General features: G+C 40.1%; 1 protein-coding gene across 1 annotated transcript in view; it reads left to right on the top strand.

Annotated features, from left to right (window-relative positions):
- The window catches only part of ca10a (carbonic anhydrase Xa), a 274,125-nt gene that overhangs the window by 28,244 nt on the left and 220,690 nt on the right, over positions 1 to 25,191 (top strand). The window contains exon 2 of the mRNA XM_073490238.1: positions 18,003 to 18,077. Within this exon, the coding sequence (XP_073346339.1) occupies positions 18,003 to 18,077 (75 nt within the window). The remainder of the gene's footprint in view (positions 1 to 18,002; positions 18,078 to 25,191) is intronic.

The following is a 25,191-nucleotide window of genomic DNA, read 5'->3' as shown; positions in this document are numbered from 1 at the left end:
CTTGAATGACTAAGTAAGGTAAACTGTGAGGGCACTGCAGTAGACTCGATTCACTGGAGCTATTCTTGGCTCTCTGTATGAGTGCTGAGACAGAGTGGCCTGTAGCCGAGCTGTTACACACTGTGGTAAGTAGAGTGTCTAGTCACTGGCGCAGGTACACAGGGTTTTATGGCTTTCAGCTCAATAGAATCAGGGGCCAGGGAGGACAAAGGTACTCACCTTCTTTAAACCCACCTCAATTATTGATGGGTGCTTCCCGTTCTCTGCTTCACCTCCTTTTTCTGGCTTGACACAAACAAAATAATGCATCTTCTTTTTGCTGCACTCTGTGGAGGAAAAATAGTGACAAAGTTTTGGAGATAAGAAGTGGGGCGGAGTGTGGGCTGCAGGCAAACAGAAAGAGTGTCTTCTTGTCAGTTTCAGAGTGTGATCAGCGATCCATAAACACTCTTCTCTCTGGCTCTGCTGAACACACCTCTGACACCCTCCTGATACAACGTGTAAAAGAACCACTCTGTTGACCAAACTTTGCCTATTAGTGGTGAGAGAGTTATCTGATATTGGATTATGTGTTCAGAGAGTTCAGTGGAACAGTTTGGGCTGAGGGGGCCGATTAAATACAGTTATTGTGGTGGCTGCAAAATGTAACTTTTTAACCTTCAGTCTGCTTATTTCTGCATCCCTCTGTTCGCCAGAAAATGTATTTTCAGTCAGGTTTTGGGACGTGTACGAAAACAAAGATGTAGTGTCTGGAACATCACTTTCAGTTTTCAGAAGGGACTTGTTGAGGCCTAGATTTAGGTTCATTGCTGCTGCCATCTTGTCAGTGTTTGTTTTGGAGCCAGGAAGCTTGGACAAGTTTTGGAATCTGAGAGACCTGTCAGTCAAAGAAAACACAGCCCAAAACATACCACTCTTTAAGCCATCTTATCTGCAAAATATGTTTCAAAATTTTCTCCAAAACACACATCAGCAGAAGTTAAAATGAACAGTTCAGACTCACCTTCAGGTGGACAAAAATGTGCTGAGGTGGTCTTCCCTGTCAAACACTGGCTTTAACATTCACCCACGGTTTTCTATTTGAGACGTAGTGGCCTAACCATTTCCTGTAAGCAATGAGTCTAGTCGTCAAATGTTAATTTCTTGATCAATTCACAACCAGAAGCGTCTGATTCCAGCTTCTTAAATGTGAAGAATTTGCTGCTTTCTCTTTGTTACACCAGTTTAAACTCACTATCTTTGGTTGAAGACAGTTGGTTTGCCAAAGCATTAAGCATTATGTTTTTGGGTCATCCGTCCATCCATCCCATTCTTGTGAATGTGATATCTTGGGTACTCCTTGAGGGAATTTATTTAGATTTGGCACAAACGTGTTATATGTTTCACATTTGGTCAGATACTGAATTGGTGACATTAATCTTGGGTGTTTTAGTATCACAGCCTCACCCCTATTTGAGTGACGGTTCCAGGATGGGGGTTGCCAACTGTGGAAGGGGAATGATGGGATTTGCAGTTCTCTGTCATGTCACAACTCTCTCTCTACCCTACATACTCCATATGTATGCTATTTGTGTGCAATGGCATGTACACCCAGGTCAATTGACTCTGCAGTAGACCCGGGTTTTTATCACCTCAGCTCGGCTTGGCTTTGATCTAAACATAGACCTAGGTGGACACACTAAATTGTGCCACACAAAGTGATGACGTGTTGTCAACATCCGATGGTGGCACGTAAATAAGACAGGAATTTGGAATGCAGTCTATCCAAGAATGTTTTATTACTGGAAACAGTGTTGGAGGTGGAGCCCCGTTCATTCTTATGAAAGCTGCTCAGTGGTGTTTTGAAGCCAATAAAGTTCAACTTCGTGGCAATGAAAATACCTGGATTTCCAACCAAGCTAACTTGAATGAGGATAAAATAATTTAATCGTGCGGCTCTTCTAGACTTTCCAAATGTTATTGGACCAAATGGCTCAAAATATGATGGTGAAACAAGTCATTTCGTGGGAGTGATTATGAAAATGGCATGAGACCCAAGGTTAGTTCTATAGACGGGTTTCTTGTGTACAAACAATACTAGGTGCACGCGCAACCAGGGGGCAAAAGACTGCTTCGGAGTGAACTGATATCAATGTAGATATCGTATTGTTTGTAAGTTCTCCCTGACACAATTGCAATGAAATGTCATTTCATTGAAAAATCGCTTTGTCTTTCATTGCATCACAAATCAGAAAAACACTTGCTGAAATGTCCATGAATTTCACTCAACTTACCAGGTTGTGACGGTTGTTTTGGATGTCTACAATATCAGGAGCAGGGTATGCAGCAATGTTAGTGAACGCTAACAAAGTCAAAGTAAAAATGTTTACGACGAGGCTACTTTATGGCCTGCCAACATTTAGAAGGAAAAAAAACCCGCCAATTTCACTGTAAATATACTTTACACTACAGGTCTGACAGCTCGTTAGCTAGGTCTTGAGTGAGATGGCTCAGACCAATTATATCAACAGCCTCAGCAGCTCAGACTGCACCGATAACCTGAACAAACTGGTCCTCAGTACTGGTGAGAAATTACCAGACCCACTCATTAACTATGGTAAAATCACACGCAGTCCTAACTTACTCATTATCTAGCTCATGTTGGAAAAGACACACATACCAGACACGAAGTGGGCGCTGCACAGACTCTCGCCGCCTTTGGGACCTTCAGGACCCCAATCCGCCCTTTTAATGGCCTGGAGCCACAATCTTCTTCTTCTCTTGGCAAAAGGATGAGATCCCCTCGGGATATTACAGTTTCCATCCATCCTTTTGCCGATTCGTGCAGTTTACAGCACAACAGCTCCTTGTCATTTTCTTTCTCCACTGACTCCGCTGGTAAACAAATAAGAAATGTTCCGCTTTCTGCCCCCTGGCTGCGCGCGCATATGTGCGATGACATTGCACAGGTTTGCATAGGTTTTTATGTTCTCTTGTGTGTGGGTCAAGATTGACTGGTGTGATTTACATGTTGCATACTAAACAGAGTAGAATAAATAACACACCAATGAGTACAGTGAAGAAAAATAGAGATTAGTCTTATCCTAGTCCTAGTTGAACCAGTTGATGCTACTCTACACCCAGCTTGGTCTTTGCTGCTCTCATTCCCCAAACCCTGATGTCATGTCCACCTATGATTCAAACTTACAGACTTATGTATTTTGAGCTTGGTTCATTGAAAGTTATTGCAATGGCATGTTTTTTTTCTGTAGTTGTTTGCCAAAGATGCCAAAGTCAGAAATGTTCAAGTCCTACCCAAAGTGGCTTTAACTGTTATTCAATTAGCAACAACCTAAATGTCGAAATCAAAATATGACAAACGTGATGAAACACAGGACACATGTGAAACACACAACATGCTGGGCACAAAACTACAATCCTTTAAAGACAAACAGACCATTATTCACACAGACCTAGACCCATGCTCCATATGTAAGTGTGTAGCAGGCGTATTCATGACTACTGAAGAGTATTAAAGAGACATACCATAAAATAATCACACCATTTCACCAGAGATAACAATCTTAGCTCCTTCACCAAAATCAATGCAGCATGGAAACTGATATGAGCTGTTTACACTGATGTAATACAGTCGTAATCAGTCATGACTGTCAGTCGTAACAGAAGCTTTATCTTCTTAATTAAGGGACTGAGGCCGACACATTCTCTATTAATGTTACTGTTAGCTAACACTATCCACTTAATTTTGGTATGCCAGCAACTACAGGTAATGTCAAAGGAGAGTAATCATTTGAAGTTGTATGTGTGTCTCTCGGAGATAAAAACGGTATCAAACCCAAAACATCAGGATTCTACAGAAAACAGCATCTAGGCTTGTAAAATTACATAATAATGTGATGGGAGTTACATCACTTATGTAACTTTACTATAATTTACTAGACTGAGCATAGTTATTTTAACCCAAAGTATGATCTTTCCTAACCAAGTAGTTTTGGAGCCTAAACCTAACCAAACCGCGGCCGTCTGACAATGTTAATAACAGTTAAAAGTTATTTTATAATAAGTGAACTGTTTGTCAGCAAGCTTTATCTTTAAAATCTACCTGGACATACAGAGCCCTTCATGTGCAAAACTGACACTAGAGGGGTAGTAAGAGTGTCATATTTTAAAGCTTAAAGTGAAACTCTCGCCAAAATGCAACCTAGGCTTTTTTTGTGAAGGAACCCGAGTCAAACCTTCGTGTAAAAGCATAATTACAACGAAAAAGCCACTTTTAAGATTTACCGTATTTTCGTTTTCGGGTCAAAATCATTTTCAATGGCGTGCTAGGGGCAACTGTATGGTAGCATCAAAATCGCTATTTTTAAAACACTAAGAAGACTCGACACAACATGAAACTTTGCTCGTAGTATCACCAGGGTCTCTACACATGAACACAAGCATTGAGAACATTGTATGTGTACACAGAGTTTACTAAAAAGGTTTTTGAACAACTCACGCTAGCAGTAGCTTGCTCCGCTCGCCGCCGTCCTGCCAGTTGAGAAGAGTCAATCCCCGAGTGTGACGTAACATGGAGGAGAGTAAAGGTGGAAAGCTCCTTAAGCGTAAAAATAGCGATTTTGATGCTACCATAATGTTGCCCCTGCACGCCATTGAAAATGATTTTGACCCGAAAACGAAGATACGGTAAATCTTAAAAGTGGCTTTTCCGTCGTAATTATGCTTTTACATGAAGGTTTGACTCGGGTTCCTTCACAAAAAAAGCCTAGGTTGCATTGTGGCGAGAGTTTCACTTTAAGGCCACTGACTATGCTGCTGTATTTGACCAGTGCGGAGTGGGAACATGTTGACAATAAATTGTATCTTGTTTGATAAACCGACAATCCTAGTATTTAAGGCCTGAGCACCGAACGGTGTGAGGACCCTCTTGAGATGCAAGGAACTATTCTTTCTTTCTTTTCTTTCTTTCTTTCTTTCACTAAAATAAAATGTTTTTTGAAGGGCTAAAGGTACTTGGAAACAAAAGTTCATGCGTTTTATGGGTTTTTCCTATGGGTGGGGAAAATGGCCCGCTAGCGCCCCCCGAAGAGCTCCCCAACAGCGAGTTTCACCTACATATATTAAATTTTGTACAGATGTGTATCGCACCGAGACCTACAAAGAAGTCTCTTGTTGCCATGACCTAAACCCAACAGGAAGTCAGCCATTTTGAATTTAGTGCTCAATGTTGCTGTTTTGCACATGTTGTACTTTAACAAACTTGTCCTACATCTTTAACCTGGTTGACTTCAAATTTGGTCAGGGCAGTCTTAGAACTTTTGCGATGACGCACGGGTGCGAGGGCCCGTTGATTAGTTAGTAATGCTACACACCTAAATGAGGCAGTAGCTAAATCTAATCATGACAGAGAATAATTAGCTCACTACCTAGCTTAGCAGTATCAACTTTGGCAGTTTAGGCTGGGCTTTTATAGAGCCTAAGTGAAATAGAGACATATAAAAATTTAAACAAATTTAACGTTAACTCGATGAACTCCGAATAATCGCATAACAGTAGCAGACAGGAACACACAATAAATTACATGTTGTTTTGCACATTTCCACAAAATTCAGTTAAAATTTATGCTGCATCTGGGTGGAAACCTAGCCTAAGACTTAAGTGCCTCCAGAGCCAGCACATCAAGACAGAGTAGTACTGGGATAGCATATTGCATTTTAGATAGGAAACCAATTGGTTTAGTTTGATTCAGTCTTCAGGGCCCAGATCTTTCACTTTGTGACACAGAGGCAAATATGCCCTGGCACGTAACACACACACACACACACACACACACACACACAGCTGGGGCTATTAAAGAGAGGCACCAATAGGAGCTTGGTGAGAGATAATTGTCTCATAAGTCAGTAAGCACAGCTGTTGGCAAGGTCAAGTTTCATTTATGGACGCACGTCGCCACTCTCAGTTTTGTTTCTGTGTCTTTTCCAATCTGTCTTTCTTCTGCTCTCTTTCTCCCCTTTTCTCTCTATCTGAGCCTGTCCTGTACCTGTCCTGCTCCCTGTCACTCCCCTCCATCCTTTCCTCCCTCTCTCTTTCTGCTTGGTTGGGCTTCAGGATTGCTTGTGCCCTTCAATGAATATTAATGTAAGGGTTTGGATATTATATGAAAATGAACTGTTTATTTACCGAGTCTCTCTCTTTTGGCTTTATGGGAGGTTGGCAGGGGCTGGCTGCCAGACTCCCAAGTATGAGGATGAAATAGGCTGGTGCTGTGCTAAATAGGATTCAGGTCAGTAAGAGGCTGTGGCCAACCAAATCCGTCATACAGCTTTAGAGAAGCCTTTTCATTTCAAGACAACTCTATGGCAGAGCGTGGTATTGTTTGGAGCTGGGTGATGAATGGAGGATGTCTCATTTGGTTCTGGGTTTCTCTCAGTGGCACATGTATGTACTTGAAATTTAGTTTGGCTGGTTCTGTGAAGCAGTGTTGTAAAAAGTACCCAAAAGTCATACTCAATTAAAAGTGAAGATATCATGTCAGAATATTACTTTGGTAAAAGTGGAAGGCACCCATGTGAAGAGAACCTGAGTTAAAGTATCTTATATTTTGTATAAGTATGTACTGTATGTTTGTATGTATGTACGTTCTCAGGTATTAAAAGTATTTTTTTGTCAATCAATGTACTTAAGTATAGGTTACGTGATATAAGTTACATGACTGAACATAGTTTTTTTTTTTAACCCAAAGTATAATCTTTTCCTAAGCTTAACCAAGTAGTTTTGGTGCCTAAACCTAACTAAGCCATTTGAAAACAATAATAACAGTCCAGATGTTTATGTTACATACATATTATGTATTATTGCCAACTTAACGCAGAGCCATTCACATGCAAAACTGATGCTAGAGAGGTAGCTAGAGCATCATAGTTTAAAGCTTAAGGTCGCTAATCAAACTGCTGTTTTTGACGAGTTGGGAGTAATAACATGTCGATACTTTCCAACTGAGCTCAATGCACGAAAAAGACAACACTTATAGTTTGACAAGTTTCCAGTGCAAACCAGCTCATCCCCGACTTTTCTTTCATCGAGTGACCTTATCTTGTTACTTTTACAGTACTTTTTTCTTCCATTTAATTAGGGTCAGCTGACAAAAATGCTGACAGCACAGACTATTTGAGTCTATATGAGGGCTGACATTGTGACGGGCTGACAGAAACACAGAGTACACATTTACATTGGATCGAGTCGCAGGCTTGAAATATGTCATCTGGAAAGAATTGACAAGAAGAGCAGATTGTCATCTGCTGAGCCTGGCCTGTCTGCAAGCACCTATACTTAGAGTCAAGACAGATGGCAATCTGAACCTGCACTGCATCTGCAGAGCAATAACACCAGGTTTAAAATGGGTATTTAAGTTTAGAATGGAGATAATTGATTTTTCGTATTGACTCTGCGATTGTTACTTGGCCATTGTTCTGCAGGTAATCCAATAGCCTCACATTTAAGCAATTGATTCAATCACTTTACATTGCCTGCTGGGACAAGCTCACACAAATGTCTCATGGCATTGAATGAACATACCTGGTACCACTGCTACAAATATAGACAGTGTGTAAGGAAGAATTATCCTATCTTTATTCAAGAGTGTAGATTTTCAGTTTGAGAGCATGATTTCATCCCTTTTCAGTGACACAGCTCCTTCTCGTGCTCAGATTTATTCTCCTCATGCTCACATTTTGTGCTCGCACTGAGATGTCTGCTGCTTTCTTTCAAAATGTGTGCTTGAACTCAAAAATCACATGCTTGTGCTCACACATCTTCTTCTTGCACACAAAAATTTCGCTCGCATTCAAATATGTCCTGTGCTCGCTCAGATCTAAAGTCTGCGCGCTCAAATCTAATGTGCACGCACTCAGAACAAGCACCTCCTCTCCAGTTGAGGAGTCTGCTCAGACTCAAGGCTGTCCCTCCCTACGCTCAAAATATTGTGTTTCACCAGCCAATAGGGGACAGCTACAGTGTGGACCAATCAAATGACGGATGTCGCCTTGGGTGCGTTCCTTTTGCACTTTTTTTGAGCGCTCCGTAGGGGCGGGTATATGGTCTGTTTGTAAAACTGCTTCTCTCAAAATACACCAATTTACCATATTAGCCAGCTATTTGAATCGTCACCTATTTAAGACGCCAACATATGTATGTATAATTAATCTTAAGTAATCCTAAAAAGAGTTATCGTAGTTTAGATTTTTTTCAATTTAACATTAGCGGATATATGTTATATAGTATAAATACTCACAACAGCGTATGAATGTTACGATAGTCGAGTGGTTAAGTACACTGCCAGATATTGCATTTTAAACCACACAGAGTCGCCGCATTATCGCCGCAGCGGAGGTTCGCCAATTCTCCGCCGTTGGTTGTTCACACAGAGCCGAGCAGCTCCGGCGTAAAAGACGAACCAGAGTAATTCACACAGAAAGCCGGCGCCGGCGTGGCGGTACACGTCATGAAGATGACGTGTGTGTTTTTTTCAACGGGTTCCCCGGTGTCCTCCTGTTAATCTAAACATGTACCCGCTGACTGTTTATAATCATATTGATGCTGTTATAATGTGTTGTGATTGAGATCCTGACCCACCAAACGTCCTACGTTTTTCTCTGAATTACATAATTACATAATCACCATCATTAAACAGGAGACTGTCTGACTCTTTCACTGGTGGGGAGGGAGGCTGTTTTCTGGGGGGAAAGTCTCGGTCGGGAGGGCTGACCGACGTGGTGATTTTTTACACCGTGACATTTCTCTATATTTTGTTGAGTGATGGACCTGTTCAGTTATCAGACAGTGAACAGCATCAGATCGACACATCCTCACCCCGCACCGCCGGCTTATCCGTTCACACTGGTTCGGTTCGCCAATACTGCGCCTCTGATACTACCTCTGACTCTACCTGATACTACCTCTGATACTACCTCTGACTCTACCTCTGATACTACCTCTGACTCTACCTCTGACTCTACCTCTGATACTACCTCTGACTCTACCTGATACTACCTCTGACACTACCTCTGATACTACCTCCGTATTCGGCGCAGCGAAATTTCACCCCTCGCCACATCTGACACTCTCACTCAGAGGCGGATGCGGAGAATTGGCGCAAGATCTCTGCATGCAAACGGGAGTGTGAAAAGGGATAGTGCAGCGGCCGGGATGCGAACCGGCGTCCCATGGTTTAAAATGCAACACCTAAAATTGTACTTAACCACTCAACTATCATAACACTCCTATGCTGTTGTGAGTATTTATACTCTATAACATATATCCGCTAATATTAAATTGAAAAAAATCTAAACTACGATAACTCTTTTTAGGATTACTTAAGATTAATTATACATAAATATGCTGGCGTCTTAAATAGGTGACGATTCAAATAGCTGGCTAATATGGTAAATTGGTGTATTTTGAGAGAAGCAGTTTTACAAACAGACCATATACCCGCCCCTACGGAGCACTCAAAAATAGGCAAAGGAACGCACCCAAGGCGGCATCCGTCATTTGATTGGTCCACACTCTAGCTGTCTCCCTATTGGCTGGTGAAACACAATATTTTAAGCGCAGGGAGGGACAGCCTTGAGTCTGAGCAGACTCCTCAACCGGAGAGGAGGTTTTGTTCTGAGTGCGTGCACATTAGATTTGAGCGTGCAGACTTTAGATCTGAGCACGCAGACTTTAGATCTGAGCGAGCACAGGACATATTTGAATGCGAGCAAAATTTTTGTGTGCAAGAAGAAGATGTGTGAGCACAAGCATGTGATTTTTGAGTTCAAGCACACATTTTGAAAGAAAGCAGCAAACATCTCAGTGCGAGCACAAAATGTGAGCATGAGGAGAATAAATCTGAGCACGAGAAGGAGCTGTGTCACTGACAAGGAATGAAATCATGCTCTCAAACTGAAAATCTACGCTCTTGAATAAAGATAGGATAATTCTTCCATAAGTGTGTTGTCATGCACTTGGTGAGCACAGTTAGATTGCTGAGAGAGAAACCAGATTACTTGGCCATGCATTTGTGTAACTGGGTTGAACAAGGCTTTCAAGAGTCCACAGGGAAAGTATTTAGTGTGCAGAGCAGTGGGGATACCATCACACCAAGGGGTGTGTCCTTGCATCCAAACTAAAATAACACATGAAAATAAAGAACTGTATCCTATATAAGTCTAGATACATCATGTTCTACAGCTGAGAAGTAGACTATTTGTACTCTTCACACACAGCTTGGCCTCTCACTGTGCCAACACTCTAAATGCATCAACCGTGTTTCATATTGTGTATCATATTTACCAATATATCTTACTATTAATGAGTCATTTATTGTAGCTTGGCATCCCAACTGCATTTTAGTCTGGTCCCTTTCATTTTTGATTGCCAAGGGGTGTTATCAATGGGTGCATACCAAAATGCCTCTGGATCCAATTTGATGGACCTACAACTGATCAGAGCAATGAAATGTGATGTAGTGCTGAGTGACACAATGCAAGTATTGGTCTGTTTTCAGGCAGATACAAATGTTGGCCTTATCATCAACTTCCTCAAAATACAGTACAATGAAATGTATTTCTGAAAACATTTAATGTGACAAATGGAATCTTGATTCAAATTTGATGGGTACTACCTACTTTGATAGTTTCATGAGCGTGGACAGACCTGCAGACTGGACCAACAACCAATCAGAGCAGCAAAATGTGTGACATACTATAACTTTTCAAATGTGGGCTGGTGACCTCCTCTGTCAGTCATGGTATGAAACCTGCCCCATATATTACATAAACAGTTGTGATTGGCCAGACACAAGCTTGGATGGGTTGAAATCTGTCTAACCGGAAAAGGGCCAGACAGACCTGCCAGAGTAAATAAAATATGAGCTTGGCAAATCCTTCTGGGTCCCAGGCCACATTTAGAGTGTCCCCAAAAACATTTTCTAATCCATTAACAAATAACAACCAATTTTAGCAAATATAAAACCTAACCTAATAACATTTGCTTTATGAAAGCTCCTGGTTTTAAGACTCCATTCACAGCCTGTGATCTACAAATGCACAGTGAAAACTGGTGAAAAGCCAGACGTCCAGCTTTTCAGTTCATTTTTATTTTTTAAATTTATAGGCACAGGAAGCTTTTTGAAAACAAATCTTATTTGATGAGTGACTTGCAATTAAAACTATATATGCAGTATACATTTATTCAAGCCGGGTTGTATTTTTTTTATTTGTGGATCATAAACACAGATTCATATGTACGTATACATCTGTCCTTCCCATTCTTATGAAGGCAATATCTTAAGAACACTTTGAGGGAATTTCTTCAACTTTGGTACAAATGTCCATTGTGACTCAATGATGAACTGAAAATGATCTTGAGAGTGATACATCCCAACAACACTGAGGTCCATTCAGAGTTGACTCAAAGGGAAGAACTTTACCACTTGTGTGTTTGTACTGGCTGAATGCAGCTTCATGCACGTAACTCATGTCACTGTTGGAAGCTTATCTGTGCAGCAGCCATTCATCTTCTACCTCACACTCTACTTAATTGATGATTTAAACGTCATACCTTTATTGTACTGTGTCTATACTGTCTATCTAAACAGCTCTGGGACCCAATAAAATGGAAAATGGCGATCCATCAACTCCTCCTCCTCCCTTATCCCACCACCTGCAGCGTCTCTTCTGCATTTCCCTTTATAGATCGGAGGCATTTCCTTTCTGCTGATGTCAGGAAGTGTGTTTTGGGGCCACAGCCAGACATTGTGAGAAATAGGACAGTGCTTGTTATGCTGCTTCTCTTCTCTCGCTCTCCTCTGATGAGCCACAGGAAGTGATTACATATCATCTATTGGCTACCAGTTGCGATCACTTCCTACCCAGCAATGACAGGAACCTACGTGATTATGTGTAGTGTGACTGTAGTGTGCCCCCACAATTTGTCATGCTTAATCACATTTATTTAGAATTTAATACCTAAAAATATACAGTAATGAACTGAATAGTTACATTTGCGTTGAAATGATGCATATCTAAACTGTTTTGCTCACATCACACAAATCTGCTCAACTTGACAGACTAAAGACGTAAGTTTCTGCAAAAAACAAATATAGAAAACAGGCTGGCTAATACATAACAACTGGCCAGTCAGTGCTCCTGTTTCTGCCTTGTGGACTGGACTTTATTTGATTTGGGTTGAACACTGCCTACTATCCTTAAATTAAAGCAAGCCATGAAGCATAGATCTTTAAGCAAACAAGATGGAAGATACATATAAATGACTCACCAAAAGTAATATTTGTGAGCCTTTAGTTTAAACTTGTGCTTTTACACTAATGTTTGATTATTAATTGATAATTCAAAGACGGATTAAGGGAATAATCAACCGATCTGAGGAATCGATAATGTTTATATTCTTTTTCTTCAAAGCGTTTACATCTTTTTAATCTTGATTTTATTTTAACGAATGTATTTATTAGACTTATATGTCATAACATATTTTATAGTCAAGAAGCCATGCTCTTATACAGTAGGGCTAACTCCAAATTTAGAATAATGAAACAAACAAACAAACAAAAAAGCTATTATACAACATGAAATGAAAATATTGCATATGCAATATATATGAAAATATTGCATATGCATATTGCATTCATTTTCGTTCTTATTTGCTACCTCTTGCTTAAAATGAGTAATTCATACATTTTTCAATATCCCCTTCCGCATAATATATTTTGTTGTAATTAGTGCTGCTGGTTGGCTGCTGCACCAGCTCGCTGTTCCCACGGGGATCATGAAAGGTTCAATTTACCTCACAGAATTTATCATTGTAGTATCTCAGCGGGAATTTGTCTAAAACTGATGGTGATAAAATTATTGCACATTCACTCTAACTAGATTGAAATAACAGGGAGAGTGGGTATATCAATCCAAAAAGGCTGTTTCATTCTTTTTTTTCAGTGACAGAAGCACAGTGCACATGTGCAGTATGTGAGTAAGAGAGAGAGCACTGTGTCTGTATTGTTGTCAGTAGCTTGTAAGAGGATCATGTCCACAGGCCTCCAAATCTCCTTTATATTATTACTTACAGTAGCTAAAATCCCAAAGGCTCTCACTTACACACACTACCACCCCTACACACACAATAACACTGTATACTATTGTTCTCTCTGACCACTCATTATATTTCTTACTGCTCAGCTTTTATCTCATAAAACACTATGCAGTTGATAAAGTGGTACACCATTATCACAGTGTGTTTGCTATTCAGCAGTAAGGCTAGCTATATGTAAATGTGACTGTACAGCATTGTAGCTATGCTGTGTTTAACTGCAACAGTGGTCAATAAATCACCATAAAAAGAAAACCATGGCAGCCAAAAGCAGCCTTAAGTAAGAAGTTACAGGAGAAACGTCACAGCAAAAGTTTGTGCATCCTATATGAAATAAGTTGGGAGAAGCCTTTCTCTTCATATTAATTCTGCCATCAACAAAACTAGCCAAAGCCAATGCTAACCACTGAAAGTATCTACACCATCAAGACTCAAACACCACCTGAGCACTTTTTGGTAGTAAGATCAAATTTGAATTCAGAATTACAATGAAGTTACAAAACTGTGTAATGCTATGTTTCTCGACATTTTGGGTGGCTAGGCTTGTTCGCTGGTTTACCAGGACTTGGACTGGAGGGGGGATATTAAGCTCTATGCATATTTGCAGTTTGACACTTTTCTCTTGCATCCTGTCATGAATGAAGCACAAATCCACACTGCTGCCTCCAGCTGCTTATTTTTCCACCAAACGGGGTCTGCCAAAACAGAATGATCTCTCATGTAGGCTCTGGCCAGCTTTGGTGGAAACAAGCTTCAAAAAATAAACTGGTAAGGTTAGCATACTGGCATCCTAACTATTTTTAAGTAAACAAAACCCAACTAACCCAACTACTTAGCTATTTTTCTAATCTAAGCATTGGTCTGGTCAGCAAGCTCCACCACAGAGATGACTTGTGAAGCTACTGGAGTCATAAAAACAATTAAGCTGGCTATATAACGCAATGCAGACAAAAAAGTAATATTTTATAGTAAAGTTCATTACAAATAAGACCAGTGGCATAAGGTGGTAACGACAAGCCACACACACATACACACATGTACAGACTCTTAGGGTTACCTAGGCTATTGTATTTGCAAAGTACATATGTCAAAGAGAAAGCTATCAGAACCATGGATAGTGCTGTGACAGTCAAAGTGCTGAAACGTGACAAGCATCAGCGCCTGTGGGCAGACGAGCTGTCTATTCACTGTGGTGCTGATATGACCGATGACTTCAACAAAAGGCATTTTTAGTACAATAACTCACAAGTACTCTCCTTTACAATATAGGCGCAAGAGGTTAGAGTAAACTGAAGACTAAAGCATATGACTAAGGAGAAGAGAGCTGCAATATACACAGTTCTTCGTGCTGCTGTGGACGTACGGTTAGTCAACAACAGGCCTTAACTTAGTCTATATAATTTATAAGCAGCCAGGAGGCAAAATAATTATCTAATGTAAAAATATAATTATTATTAATGAAAAAGTGTGGCTAAAACACTGATGAAAGGTTTAGTACAGTGACACACACACACGCACAAACACACACACACACACACACACACACACAGTTTACCCACAAAAGCACATATACACAATGAAACAGGTGCTCAGCAGCGACCTGTCTCCAAAATGATAAGATCCTGTTAAACAGGGGCTCGCAGCCCATCAGATACCCCAAATCCCCTTGAAAAAGCACTTGCACTCACCTATTTGAAGAGCGTTCAACAAGCTTTGTGTTGAGCAAAATCCTCAACAGTGACCTTTCAACTTGCTTACAACAGTTTTCATGTTTGAGTGGCATGACTGCTCTCTTGGCCTGCCTTGCAGATGTGCTCAGCTTGTCAGTCTTGACAGATTTTGCGCCTCAACTAACCAGAGTCTTGTTGCCTTGTCACATGATCAAATAGAGACTTAACATTGGACAGCAACACATTTTACCGAGCATCATCATTGCATCTGTATATGACAAAAACACCAAACAAATTATGAAAATATTCATTTTTTATTGAATCGATTTTAGTAGTTTATTAATAGTTGTTATAGTTTAGGTAGAATAAGTGTATCATTTTGTTACAGTTTGTTACTGACTACAGTTTGTTATCATGACAGAGATGGTTTGCCCTGTTGATGGTATAAATACCAACAAGCATTATTCAGCTGCTTTAAGTCCACTTGCAGCACAAATCTTTGTGCAGACTCACAGGCTCGCCTTATGTGCTGGGATAAGACTAACAAAAATAAATAATATGGTAGGTAAAATACCAATAGGTCAATTTAATTGTGAGTAAAAGTAACACTTTTGGTTAGTGTGGTCACATGTGAGTTTAGGATCAGCCCCAGGAAGAGCAGCTTTGAAGCCAACTTTCATAGTGGCCAGACAGTGTAATAACATCATCATGTGATGCACTGGGGCCTAAAAAGACTTTTTTCCATAAGCACGAAATGATTTGTTTCACTATCATAAATTAAGTAATTCGGTCCAATAAAATTGAGAAAGTCTAAAAGAGCCGCAAGATTAAATCATTTTATCTCTGTTCAAGTTCAAGAAGTCTCTAGTGCGCACGCTCTACGAGTCCCGCAATGCGGAAGATCCAGGCAATTTTATAACTGGGAAGTCGAGCTACTTTGGCTTCATGCGCCACTGAGCAGCTTTCGTAGGAATGAATGGGGCTCGGTCTCCAACGCTGTGTTTCAGATTTTAATGTAACATCCTTAGTTTTGCACAGGAGGTGTAGGGAGGTGGCTAGCATCAACCATGGAATATGTTTTCCAGTAGCTCAAAAATTGTTTAATTTATACGTTGTGTTACATTGCGGCCACTAGTAGTCCTAGAATCAGAACCCTGCAGCTTCTACTGGAGTGCTGTGTGCAGTCACTGGGGCTAGGTAGATCTTAATGTTAGGTACCTCCAAACTGTAGACTGGCAGCTCATTAAACCACACTGTCTTGTTTCCCATCCTATCGTACGGATGATGTTGCTTTTAGAAGTAGCAGGGGGTTTTGGGTTTGTTGAAAGGCACCTTCAGGAGCTGGTGAGTGACAGGAGGTAATTAATTTTGCTGTTGTGTAATGTGGTTGCATTTCTAAATTGGTAATAGGGAATTAATTATTGATCACTTTTTTCAAGAAATGTGCTGGACCCTTTATGGCAGAGCATTGTTAGATTGAATAGGATTTTGCTTGTTCCCTTTAGGATCAGTAATACAAGATGTTTTTGATGATCTTCTGGTCATCTGCAAAAAAATCATGTGTCAGAGCTTACCAAAATCCAACTCTGTTCCTCCTCATGAGTACGCTGGTCACAGTGAATCCATTAAAATCAACCGAATCTGGCCAATTTTTTTTTTTTGCAATGTGTGAATGAGTCATAACCCTGCATTTCAGAGTGTATTCCTCAAAGATGAATACAGTTCAAAATCCACTCTAGTGCTTTACAGCGCAAATAAAGATTTCTTTGTAACCCAAGAACAAGGCAAAGATATTGCTTTCTGAGTACAGGTTGAAATAAAGCAGAAATATTTTGTCTGCACTGAAAGCAGAGGGTGTTTATGGGCGAAGTGTTTTTCATTTTGAAAAACAACTCTACTAATAAGGAGAGATAAAGACTCCAATCATCTCAGGCTGAGTCTCTTTTTATGATAATAATTACACCAAAGCATCACTGTGCTGTGGTGTTTAGAGTGTTACACATAGTAATTTTAACAATTGTAGTCTGTTCTTTCAAATAAAAAGAGGAAACACATTCTTAGGAAAGCAATTTTACTGCCAGAGAGTGAGTCTGGTTTAGTTTTTTTATTCTTCCACTTGGTGTTAAATTGACAAGATAAAAACTTTCTAAATGATCTTGTTTTCCAGTTTGGGGGAGTTTTCTCAGGGTCCAGCAGTGCCAGGCAGGGGGCCAACTTTCCCTCTAATGGTTTGGAAAGACCGACTCACTGCTTCTGCTTGGTTGGCCAATGAACTGATTTAGGCGCACTCCAATCAAAGGTGGTGTTTACTTCAAGTTCATTTATCATCAGAAAGGGAGAAACAATTTATCATTTTGAGAAACAAGTTGACAAACAGGATTTTTTCCGAGGCCAACTGCTGTTTTTTTCCCCTTTTCAGCATGTGGCAGTGAGATTGCCCTCTGAGAAAATAGTCTTTTCTGGAGCATGTCCAGCCGGCCCACCCCTCTGAAATTGAACCTGCTCTTCAGTGTTACTGCAGCGAGGCTGTTTGGAGGGGATAGCAGAGGGAGGAGAGCTGGTCGGCCACCTCAACTTCCATTAAAGACAAGCAAGCAGGGCAACCTCTAGACCCTCGATTAAGCCCCGCTTTGCGCTTTTGGTGAATGAACAGGAGAGAAAAAAAGTTGAGGTGTAAAAAGCAATATCCCGAAGGCTCACTGGGTAATTCTCAGTCACAACTCTTTCTCTGCACTGAGACCTTTACTTAGTCACCTCAATTATACTGTACCACCCTGCTCTAATCTGGGACTTTCTTCCACAGCTCACACAACATGACAGAACGCATTTCCATACTAACGCCTAGGGAGTCATCGCATCGTACAGGGGAGTTTGCTTGTGTGTGTGTGTGTGTGTGTGTGTGTGTGTGTGTGCAGTTGGACCGAAACGAGGGGTTGAATTGGAGGCCTGTTTGCTCCAAGGCCATCTCCAGGGAGTCTGTTTGCAGAGGCCTCTTGCTGAGAAGGTTAGCGGGGCGTCTGGAAATGAGGAGGGCGGTAAAAAAAACTAAAACAAACGAAAAATGCAGGGTTTCAGTCGGAGAGCGTCTGGACACGGCAGGACCGTGTTTTTGCTTTCTTGCCTGAATTTCAGATTTAAGTAATTGATGTGCATGTTCCTCTGTTTCTTCTTCTTACCTCACAGCACAGCCGAATCCACCGAAAATTCACGAAGGATGGTGGGCGTACAAAGAAGTGGTTCAAGGGAGCTTTGTTCCAGGTAAGCCTCAAAACTGTATGCAGCACTTTGATGCATGCAGGTTTCCCACAGCATACTGATTCTTGTGCATACACTTCAACCACACTGTGTGCTTGATGCTGAAGTGAGAGCTTATTGCATATTTAAGATAACATCGGGCCACCTTGCCAGTGGCAATGGTTTTATTTTTTCATTCTTACAAGACCTTGTTGCCCTTCCCACACAGATGACGCCTTTCACTGATTGATTGACGGTAGCTCACAGTTCTGTTCCACCTTTTCCATCTTGCTGTGTATCTGCATGTCAGGCCAATTATTTTCCGGAGATTGTGTTTTTCTGCTGAGCCGAGGTGCTTTTGATAAAGGCTGCAGGTGGCTGTGTGTATGAGTGTGTCTACCTGAGGTAGTGTCAATGCTAATGAAAGCCAAATGTCTGTACATGGATAGAACATTTAGGAAGATTGAAACAGAGGACATTTTGTTGGTGCTTATTCTGAAGCATCAAGGTTAACTTTACTTGATGGATCAAAGTGATGAAGGAAATTTCTGACAACAAGAGGTAAAGGTTTAGAGGTGACTTTTGTAGGTTCAGACAATATTTTCAACTGTAAGGTCTATCGTACCATTATATTGGAACTTTAACCCTGCTGTCATCCCAAATGTACAAGTAGCAAAATTACACAAAGTAAGGTACTGCTTTCAATAAACTCTTCCTAGTAGTTGTGTGAACCATAATGGCACACACTGCCCTGATTTTCTGCTAGGTTTTGAAGCTAGAGTGCCAATTTCACTACAGAGAAGAAAGAGGAAGTCATAGAGTGCATCTCTGTATTCCCTTGGTAATGTAACACAATGCAATCGTACAGGGAAATAATCTCAACTATATCAGAAAATATTACAGAAGATGGCGTCAGGTTAAGATTTTGTAATTCATATTGTTTCCAATCCAATATTATCACGAGGCAGAGTTCCATCCAAATGTAATGCAAAGTTTAACCCAAAATCTATCTGCAAAATAATGCACTATCCACTACTACTATGTGAATATTAGAATTTGATTCATCGGGTTAAATGTTGGTGGCTCTTAATTCTGCAGTTGTATGCCAGTAAAGGTGAAATATGCAAGAATTGTCAACAGAATATGAAGAAATAAGAGTTTCGACATTATGTCAAAGATGTCTGTATATTGTGTTGCAGAGATATCTATTGAAGGTAGCATGCTAACAAGGCAGCCCCTAACCATGTTTTACTCCATGAGGTGATAGTCTGATAGTAAACAACACCAACACTCCCCTCATGCCCCAAGCTCCCAGTTCGGGGAGAGTCAGCTGAGATGACCGCTAACAGCACAGTTAAATGTGCTCACTAGCTCATGGCAGCTACAGTTAGCATCTACAGTTAGCAGCACTTAGGGGCTATATTTGGAGTATGATTTCGACAGGTGGCTCCTAAATATTGCACCTTTGAGTCTCTGCAGGGCACAATGAGATGCTGTTGTTTCAAAATACTCCATATAACTGAATGGATGAAAATGAAACATGTGTTTGTTGTATTTTGAAGGTCACTGTCTTCTCTTTAGTGGGGCTCCTGTCACGATTCATTAATTCATTTCACTTTGTTGCATTTTACTTTTAACGATAAGTTTTCCACCCCAGCTTAGTGTCCATTTTTTTAAGTGATCCTTGTGTTTGAATTTTTTATTGAGGTATTTTTATGCATAAATGGAAAATGCTCATAGAAAATAGGTGGAAGTACTTGGCATCTTTGGCAGCTTTTTAATTAGGTTACTAAGCTTTAAGCATTGCTGCTCATCTAATCTTATTCTTTGTTGCTTTCGAATTATGCATGCTTGCACATTAGGTGTGAAAGTCCAAGTCTGTATCTGTAATAACGTCCATGTTGGACAAATCTGCACTTCACGATTCACATCCAATAGCAAAGTTCAACATTTGCTACTTTTGAGATCTTCTGAAGATCTTAATGGACCACTCATTTTTGCTGTTGTAGATATTATACTTAAATCAAAAATGTGTTTCCCCATTGACTTCAATATGCCGTTGTCACCACCAGACTAACTAAAGTTAGAATAGATTGTAACTAAAGTGGGCCTGTAAAGACGGACTAGTGAGTCGATGAGTCTCTGTGTTCGCTGTGATGACATGTCCCGGACAACCTCTGCAGTCTCATTTAGACACTAGTTAGCAACTGCTGTTTTTAACACATGTAAGAGCTTTATAATTAAACTGTGGGACATTTAATGTTGTGTGATGTATTTTATGTCGTAGAACAGAACATGTAAATATCTTCAGCCTGTGATAACCACACACCGTATTTCAGACATTTAACTGAAAACCAATTTTAAAAAAACTCACGCTCATGCTAACTGATTTCCAGGTTTTAAGACTACAGACTATATCACTCTATATGTGGGTGAGCTTTTTTTAAATCAATTTTGGCAGATTTTGAACAGTTATTGAGCAAATTCAATTAAAAAATACAGACATCAAACCAATCTGGCAATACTGAATATAGCCCTAGTCTTTGTGGAGTGTGTAGAGCCAGCCAGTCTGAAGGTGCTTCCACATAGCTTGGGCATTCAGCCATAGCTTTGTAATTTCCTCTTGGTTATGCCCTGCTCTGTGATATAGGACAATACAATATATTTGAAACATTTCCAAATCAATCTTAAGATTTCAAACTATGCAGAAGAGCCTCAGGGAATAAAAACATAGATGCAATGTAACACAGTAGGTGAGGTAGTGTGGTATGGTGGTGTACACACAGTGAATACAGGCATATGTTACCTGAAGCAAACACTAAGGCTTTCCTTGCATGTCCAGGCATACATAAATAAGTGCCAGTTTGTCCTTCCCTCTGGCACCAACCACTTGGCTGTTTGCAGCTCTGTTTATATCTCAGCTATCTCTTCAAGCAGTTCTCCATGGCACACTTGCTTTACTAACCGCCGTACAACAGCTGGAGCAGTTAAACACTATTCACAATCCTCCTGTGGCTGTGTTGAAAATTCCCAACCCTAGTTACCTTGTTCTACAGCCGGCATGATTTCATAGCGGGGACATAAAAGGGAAAGGCAGGATTTTCACTGCAAATGAAGTCCACTTTAATGATACACAGAACAATAATGTTGATGGAACATTATTCTACTACTTGGACAGTGATCTTAGTGAAAATTGTACAGAATCTGATATGCACATTGGAACACATCATTCAAAAAAAGTATTACAACACTTGTTCATTTCAGAGAAATAATACACTCCCTTAGAGCAGTACTTCATTACAGTGAGTGTTGTATAACATTCCCCATCTACACTTTAGCTATTTCACATACTGCTTATTAGAAATGATCAGTGTAACAACTGAGGAGACGGCTCCCGGGTCTAGTTTTTGAATATTTTATCATCTGACAGTTATAGGGGTTCTTAACAAAAGTTGCGACTGTATTTGACTGGCAGACAAAATAATATTATAGAAATTGAATTGCCAATGATTGTTCTCTCTTACTGGGAAAAGCAATAATCTCAGTGTGAGGCTCCACTCAGCTCTGGTTCAGTAGTGCTCTCAGAGCTCTGAGCCGTCTCCGCTCCTTCTCACCTGTTAATAGCCCATTTCTCTTCCCCGAAACGTCTTGCGGCAGAGGTCAAAAACGGCCGTCCGGCATCTTGGAACATTTGCACCCCAAGGTTAGCAAAGCCGGTGTAATCTCATTCTCAGGCCGGTGTCACTGCGGCTGACCTTTGAAATATTGCTTATCCTCTCTGAACTCTCTCATTTACCTTTAAATTCGGTAAAGGTCGGGTATAACTCTTAGTGCTGCATCAGTTTACCCTTTGCTCTCGCCTCTTCTTCCTCAGCCATGTCTTAACTGTGGTCAGGCTTAAAAGGTATGCAATGTGTCATGCTTCTTTCTGCTGCGCAAACATGTCTTACTGAACCATTTATTTAGAACTGTATATTAGTTCATTCATTTCACTGTAATTTATTGGAAGCACACAGGACATGTGTGATTTATTTAAAGTACCTGCTCATTAGTTTGTGTCTGGTGCATGATTTTTTAATTCCACTGAACTTTAATCAACGTTGCAGTACAAAAATAATTTGTCTAATTGCCTGCTGAGTTGTATAAGACTGTTTAAACTATTACTATTATTACTGCTATTTTAACTATTGTAATGTCAAAGGTCCAAAACAGAATGGAAAAGCAGAGCCAGCATCCAAGCTCGCTAATTATCTGTCACTGTAATGCCCAAAGTGTTTGATGTAACAATATTACCAATACTGATGATAAGTACTGTTTTCGAGAATGTCAACTGTTTATATAATAATAATATTTTGTATGATTATCATTAATTGATGTAGGTCAGTCTGTATTAATGACATCAGCCATGTGAAACAAGCAGGCCATCACAACTGTATAACATAGTAAATATGAAGAGAAAAATAAATATTCAACAAAAATACAGATAAAATAAAAACAAGATGAATTATGAACAGAACCTGTTAATACCTGCAGACTCATCCTGAATATATTTACAGGATGGGGAGTTGGGCCAATCCATTACGGATCAGTATCAGCCATATGAAGCTCGATCCATTTCCTGCCCTGCATCTATTTCAGACAACACAACTCTTAAGTGCCTCTGTTGTGGTTCAACACTGCATTTGCACTTTAATATTGATGTTTAAGCTGAGCATGAAGAGATGCTGTCGAATCCTCTCCAAATCTTCCTGTCACAATTGATTCTTACAAACACTAGTCTATCTACAGTAATATTACAAAATATAGCCGGCACTGTTACTGGAAATCATTAAAGAAATACTGGGCCATTCAGTGAATTTCCTTTTCTTCACCCCAGTTTTGTATCACTAAATAGCTGATATGAGACAAACTTTTTGAGTTGGTTTAATTGAGGAGTGAAAGTTTAGAGGCCTCACATTGGCTCTGTTGTGTGCTGCGTGTTTTAAAAGCAACAGTGAGACAATGTTAGGAATTGCAGTATGGTTAAAGATATAATATGTATAATACAGTGCATTTAATTTGGTCGTCTGTCGCTATAAGTTAATAAGGAAGTCAGCTAACGAGACTAAGATAATGTGAATACAACTAAAACATTACCTCCTCCGTGAAGATTTGTGCCTGAGTCACATCAAATTTTCATCGGCAATGGTGTTTGTTTGATGATGTGTTCGCCACCAAAAAAGTGTTTATTTACCCCAAACAGCCAAATTACTTTACTGCACATTAGCTGTACAAGAAGCTACCAAGCAGCTGCATGCACCGAGGCTGTGTGTGTCTGTGTGTTTGAATTCAGGTCAACCTCTTACTGAATTCAGCCCTAAACAGAGACTTTGGATCTCTCTCCTCTTTTTCATTTCTCCTTTCTGTAACATTATGTTCATGAAGTAAAGTACATTTCCCCTGCAGCTCCAGTTGGCAGTCAACATTACAGAACATAAACACCTGACAACAAAGATTTCTTCTCCAGATCGTTGCTGCAGCCAGGTTGATAAACGGGATGAAGATAAATCCACTTTTTAATCCCAAAAGTTGAAGGTTGATGTGACTGAGCAGCTGAACAGTGGCAATGTCCCCACAACACTCGGCAAAAGTCTTTTTTTTTTTTTCACCGAGAGGCCACTAGCGGCAGAAATTATATATTGTGCATTTAAGAAGAGATATGAGACCCATGTTTTGGTTGGTCAGTGGATTAATCATATTCATCTAACTAAAATTTCCAAATCCACAAAAACATACCACATCTTTCATGAGGTTCTTTTATCAGTGTCTTACACTGATAAAGAGATTTGTCAGTTTTTACAATCTCAATACAATGTTATTCATGGTATTGAGCCATTTCGCAGTTGCTTCTCTGTGTTCATTGTTTGCTGAATTTGAGCAAGGGCCTCATGTGATGGAGATAGACTGGGCCGAGATAGAAAGATTGATTTACAGATGGAGGGCCTCTGAGTGCCTCTGGCTGTGTGCATGTGCTTTTCTTAAAGAAATGAAATTGTCACATTTATGAATGTTTGCCTTCTGCAGATGGCAGTATGTAATATGGGAGAATTGGGTCTCACTGTATTTAGATGAGAGTGTACTGGGGAGAACTGCTGGATAATGTGATTTTATACTTTCTTATACCCTGCCACCTTTACTTTGCTGTAAATTCTTTATTAGTTTTGAATCTGAATTCAATGTCTTTATCTCTGCTACTGCCATGCTCCTGGGCTGTAGCCAGGATTTGAGAAATACTGATGTCTTGAGTTTGAGTCTATTAAAAAAATTACTGAGATGACCTTTTCATATTTTGTAGACACATTTTTGATGAATGGTTGTTATCAGCTATAAGCTGAGAAGCAAACTCACTGTGTTTTCTGACGTTTCAAGAGTTGAATATCACTTGCTTTCAATGTGAACTAGCAGGGATTAGCATAAGCAGTATTTCAAGTGTTTTTTACTGCACTCACCAAAAACTCTGATTCTCTCTCTTCTTTTGTGACTCTCCCCTCTGTAAAGATACACTTGTGAAGTAAAGTACAAATCCGCTCCAGCTCCAGTCAGCAGTTACAGTATTTAAACACCTGACAGTGGATGTCACTGCCACGAATGCCGCCGCAGTCAGGTTGATAAATGGGAGTGAAGATGAATACACTTTTTAATCTCAAAAGTCAACAAGTAATGTCTGAGCTCTCTCAGAGTAGAATCTGATGTGACTCTGGGTGTTTATTCTTTCACAAGTTCTGGCTCTACCCCCTACTCTCTCCTCCAGAGCTGGCCAGCTTTCACCAGCACTCTGCCTGGCCCTCCCCACACAATACTCTACAAAGCTTTCCTGTCCTTTGCCGGTGCATATGCAAAGTGCATGAATATAAATTAAATTTAAATTCACTGAAATTACCGTCTTGATGCGCAAAAAATTTGCTTCACTCTGGGAAAACACCATAAGTCTTGTATTGTAGAATGTAAGCTTGTTACTTCTTCCAGTGTTTTTGACAATGCCACAGGATCTTCATCAACACAAGTTGACATGAGTTCATTTAGTTGTCTTGGAACTGTGGCTGCTCAAATTTACCATTATTCTCAGCACTTTTAGGACCACTTGTCCGTGTTTTATTAT

The sequence above is a fragment of the Pagrus major genome, chromosome 20 (genome assembly GCF_040436345.1).
Source record: "Pagrus major chromosome 20, Pma_NU_1.0".
Classification (NCBI taxonomy): Eukaryota; Metazoa; Chordata; class Actinopteri; order Spariformes; family Sparidae; genus Pagrus; species Pagrus major.
The sequence above is the reverse complement of the archived record's forward strand: the minus strand, read 5'-3'. Positions and strand labels throughout refer to the sequence as shown.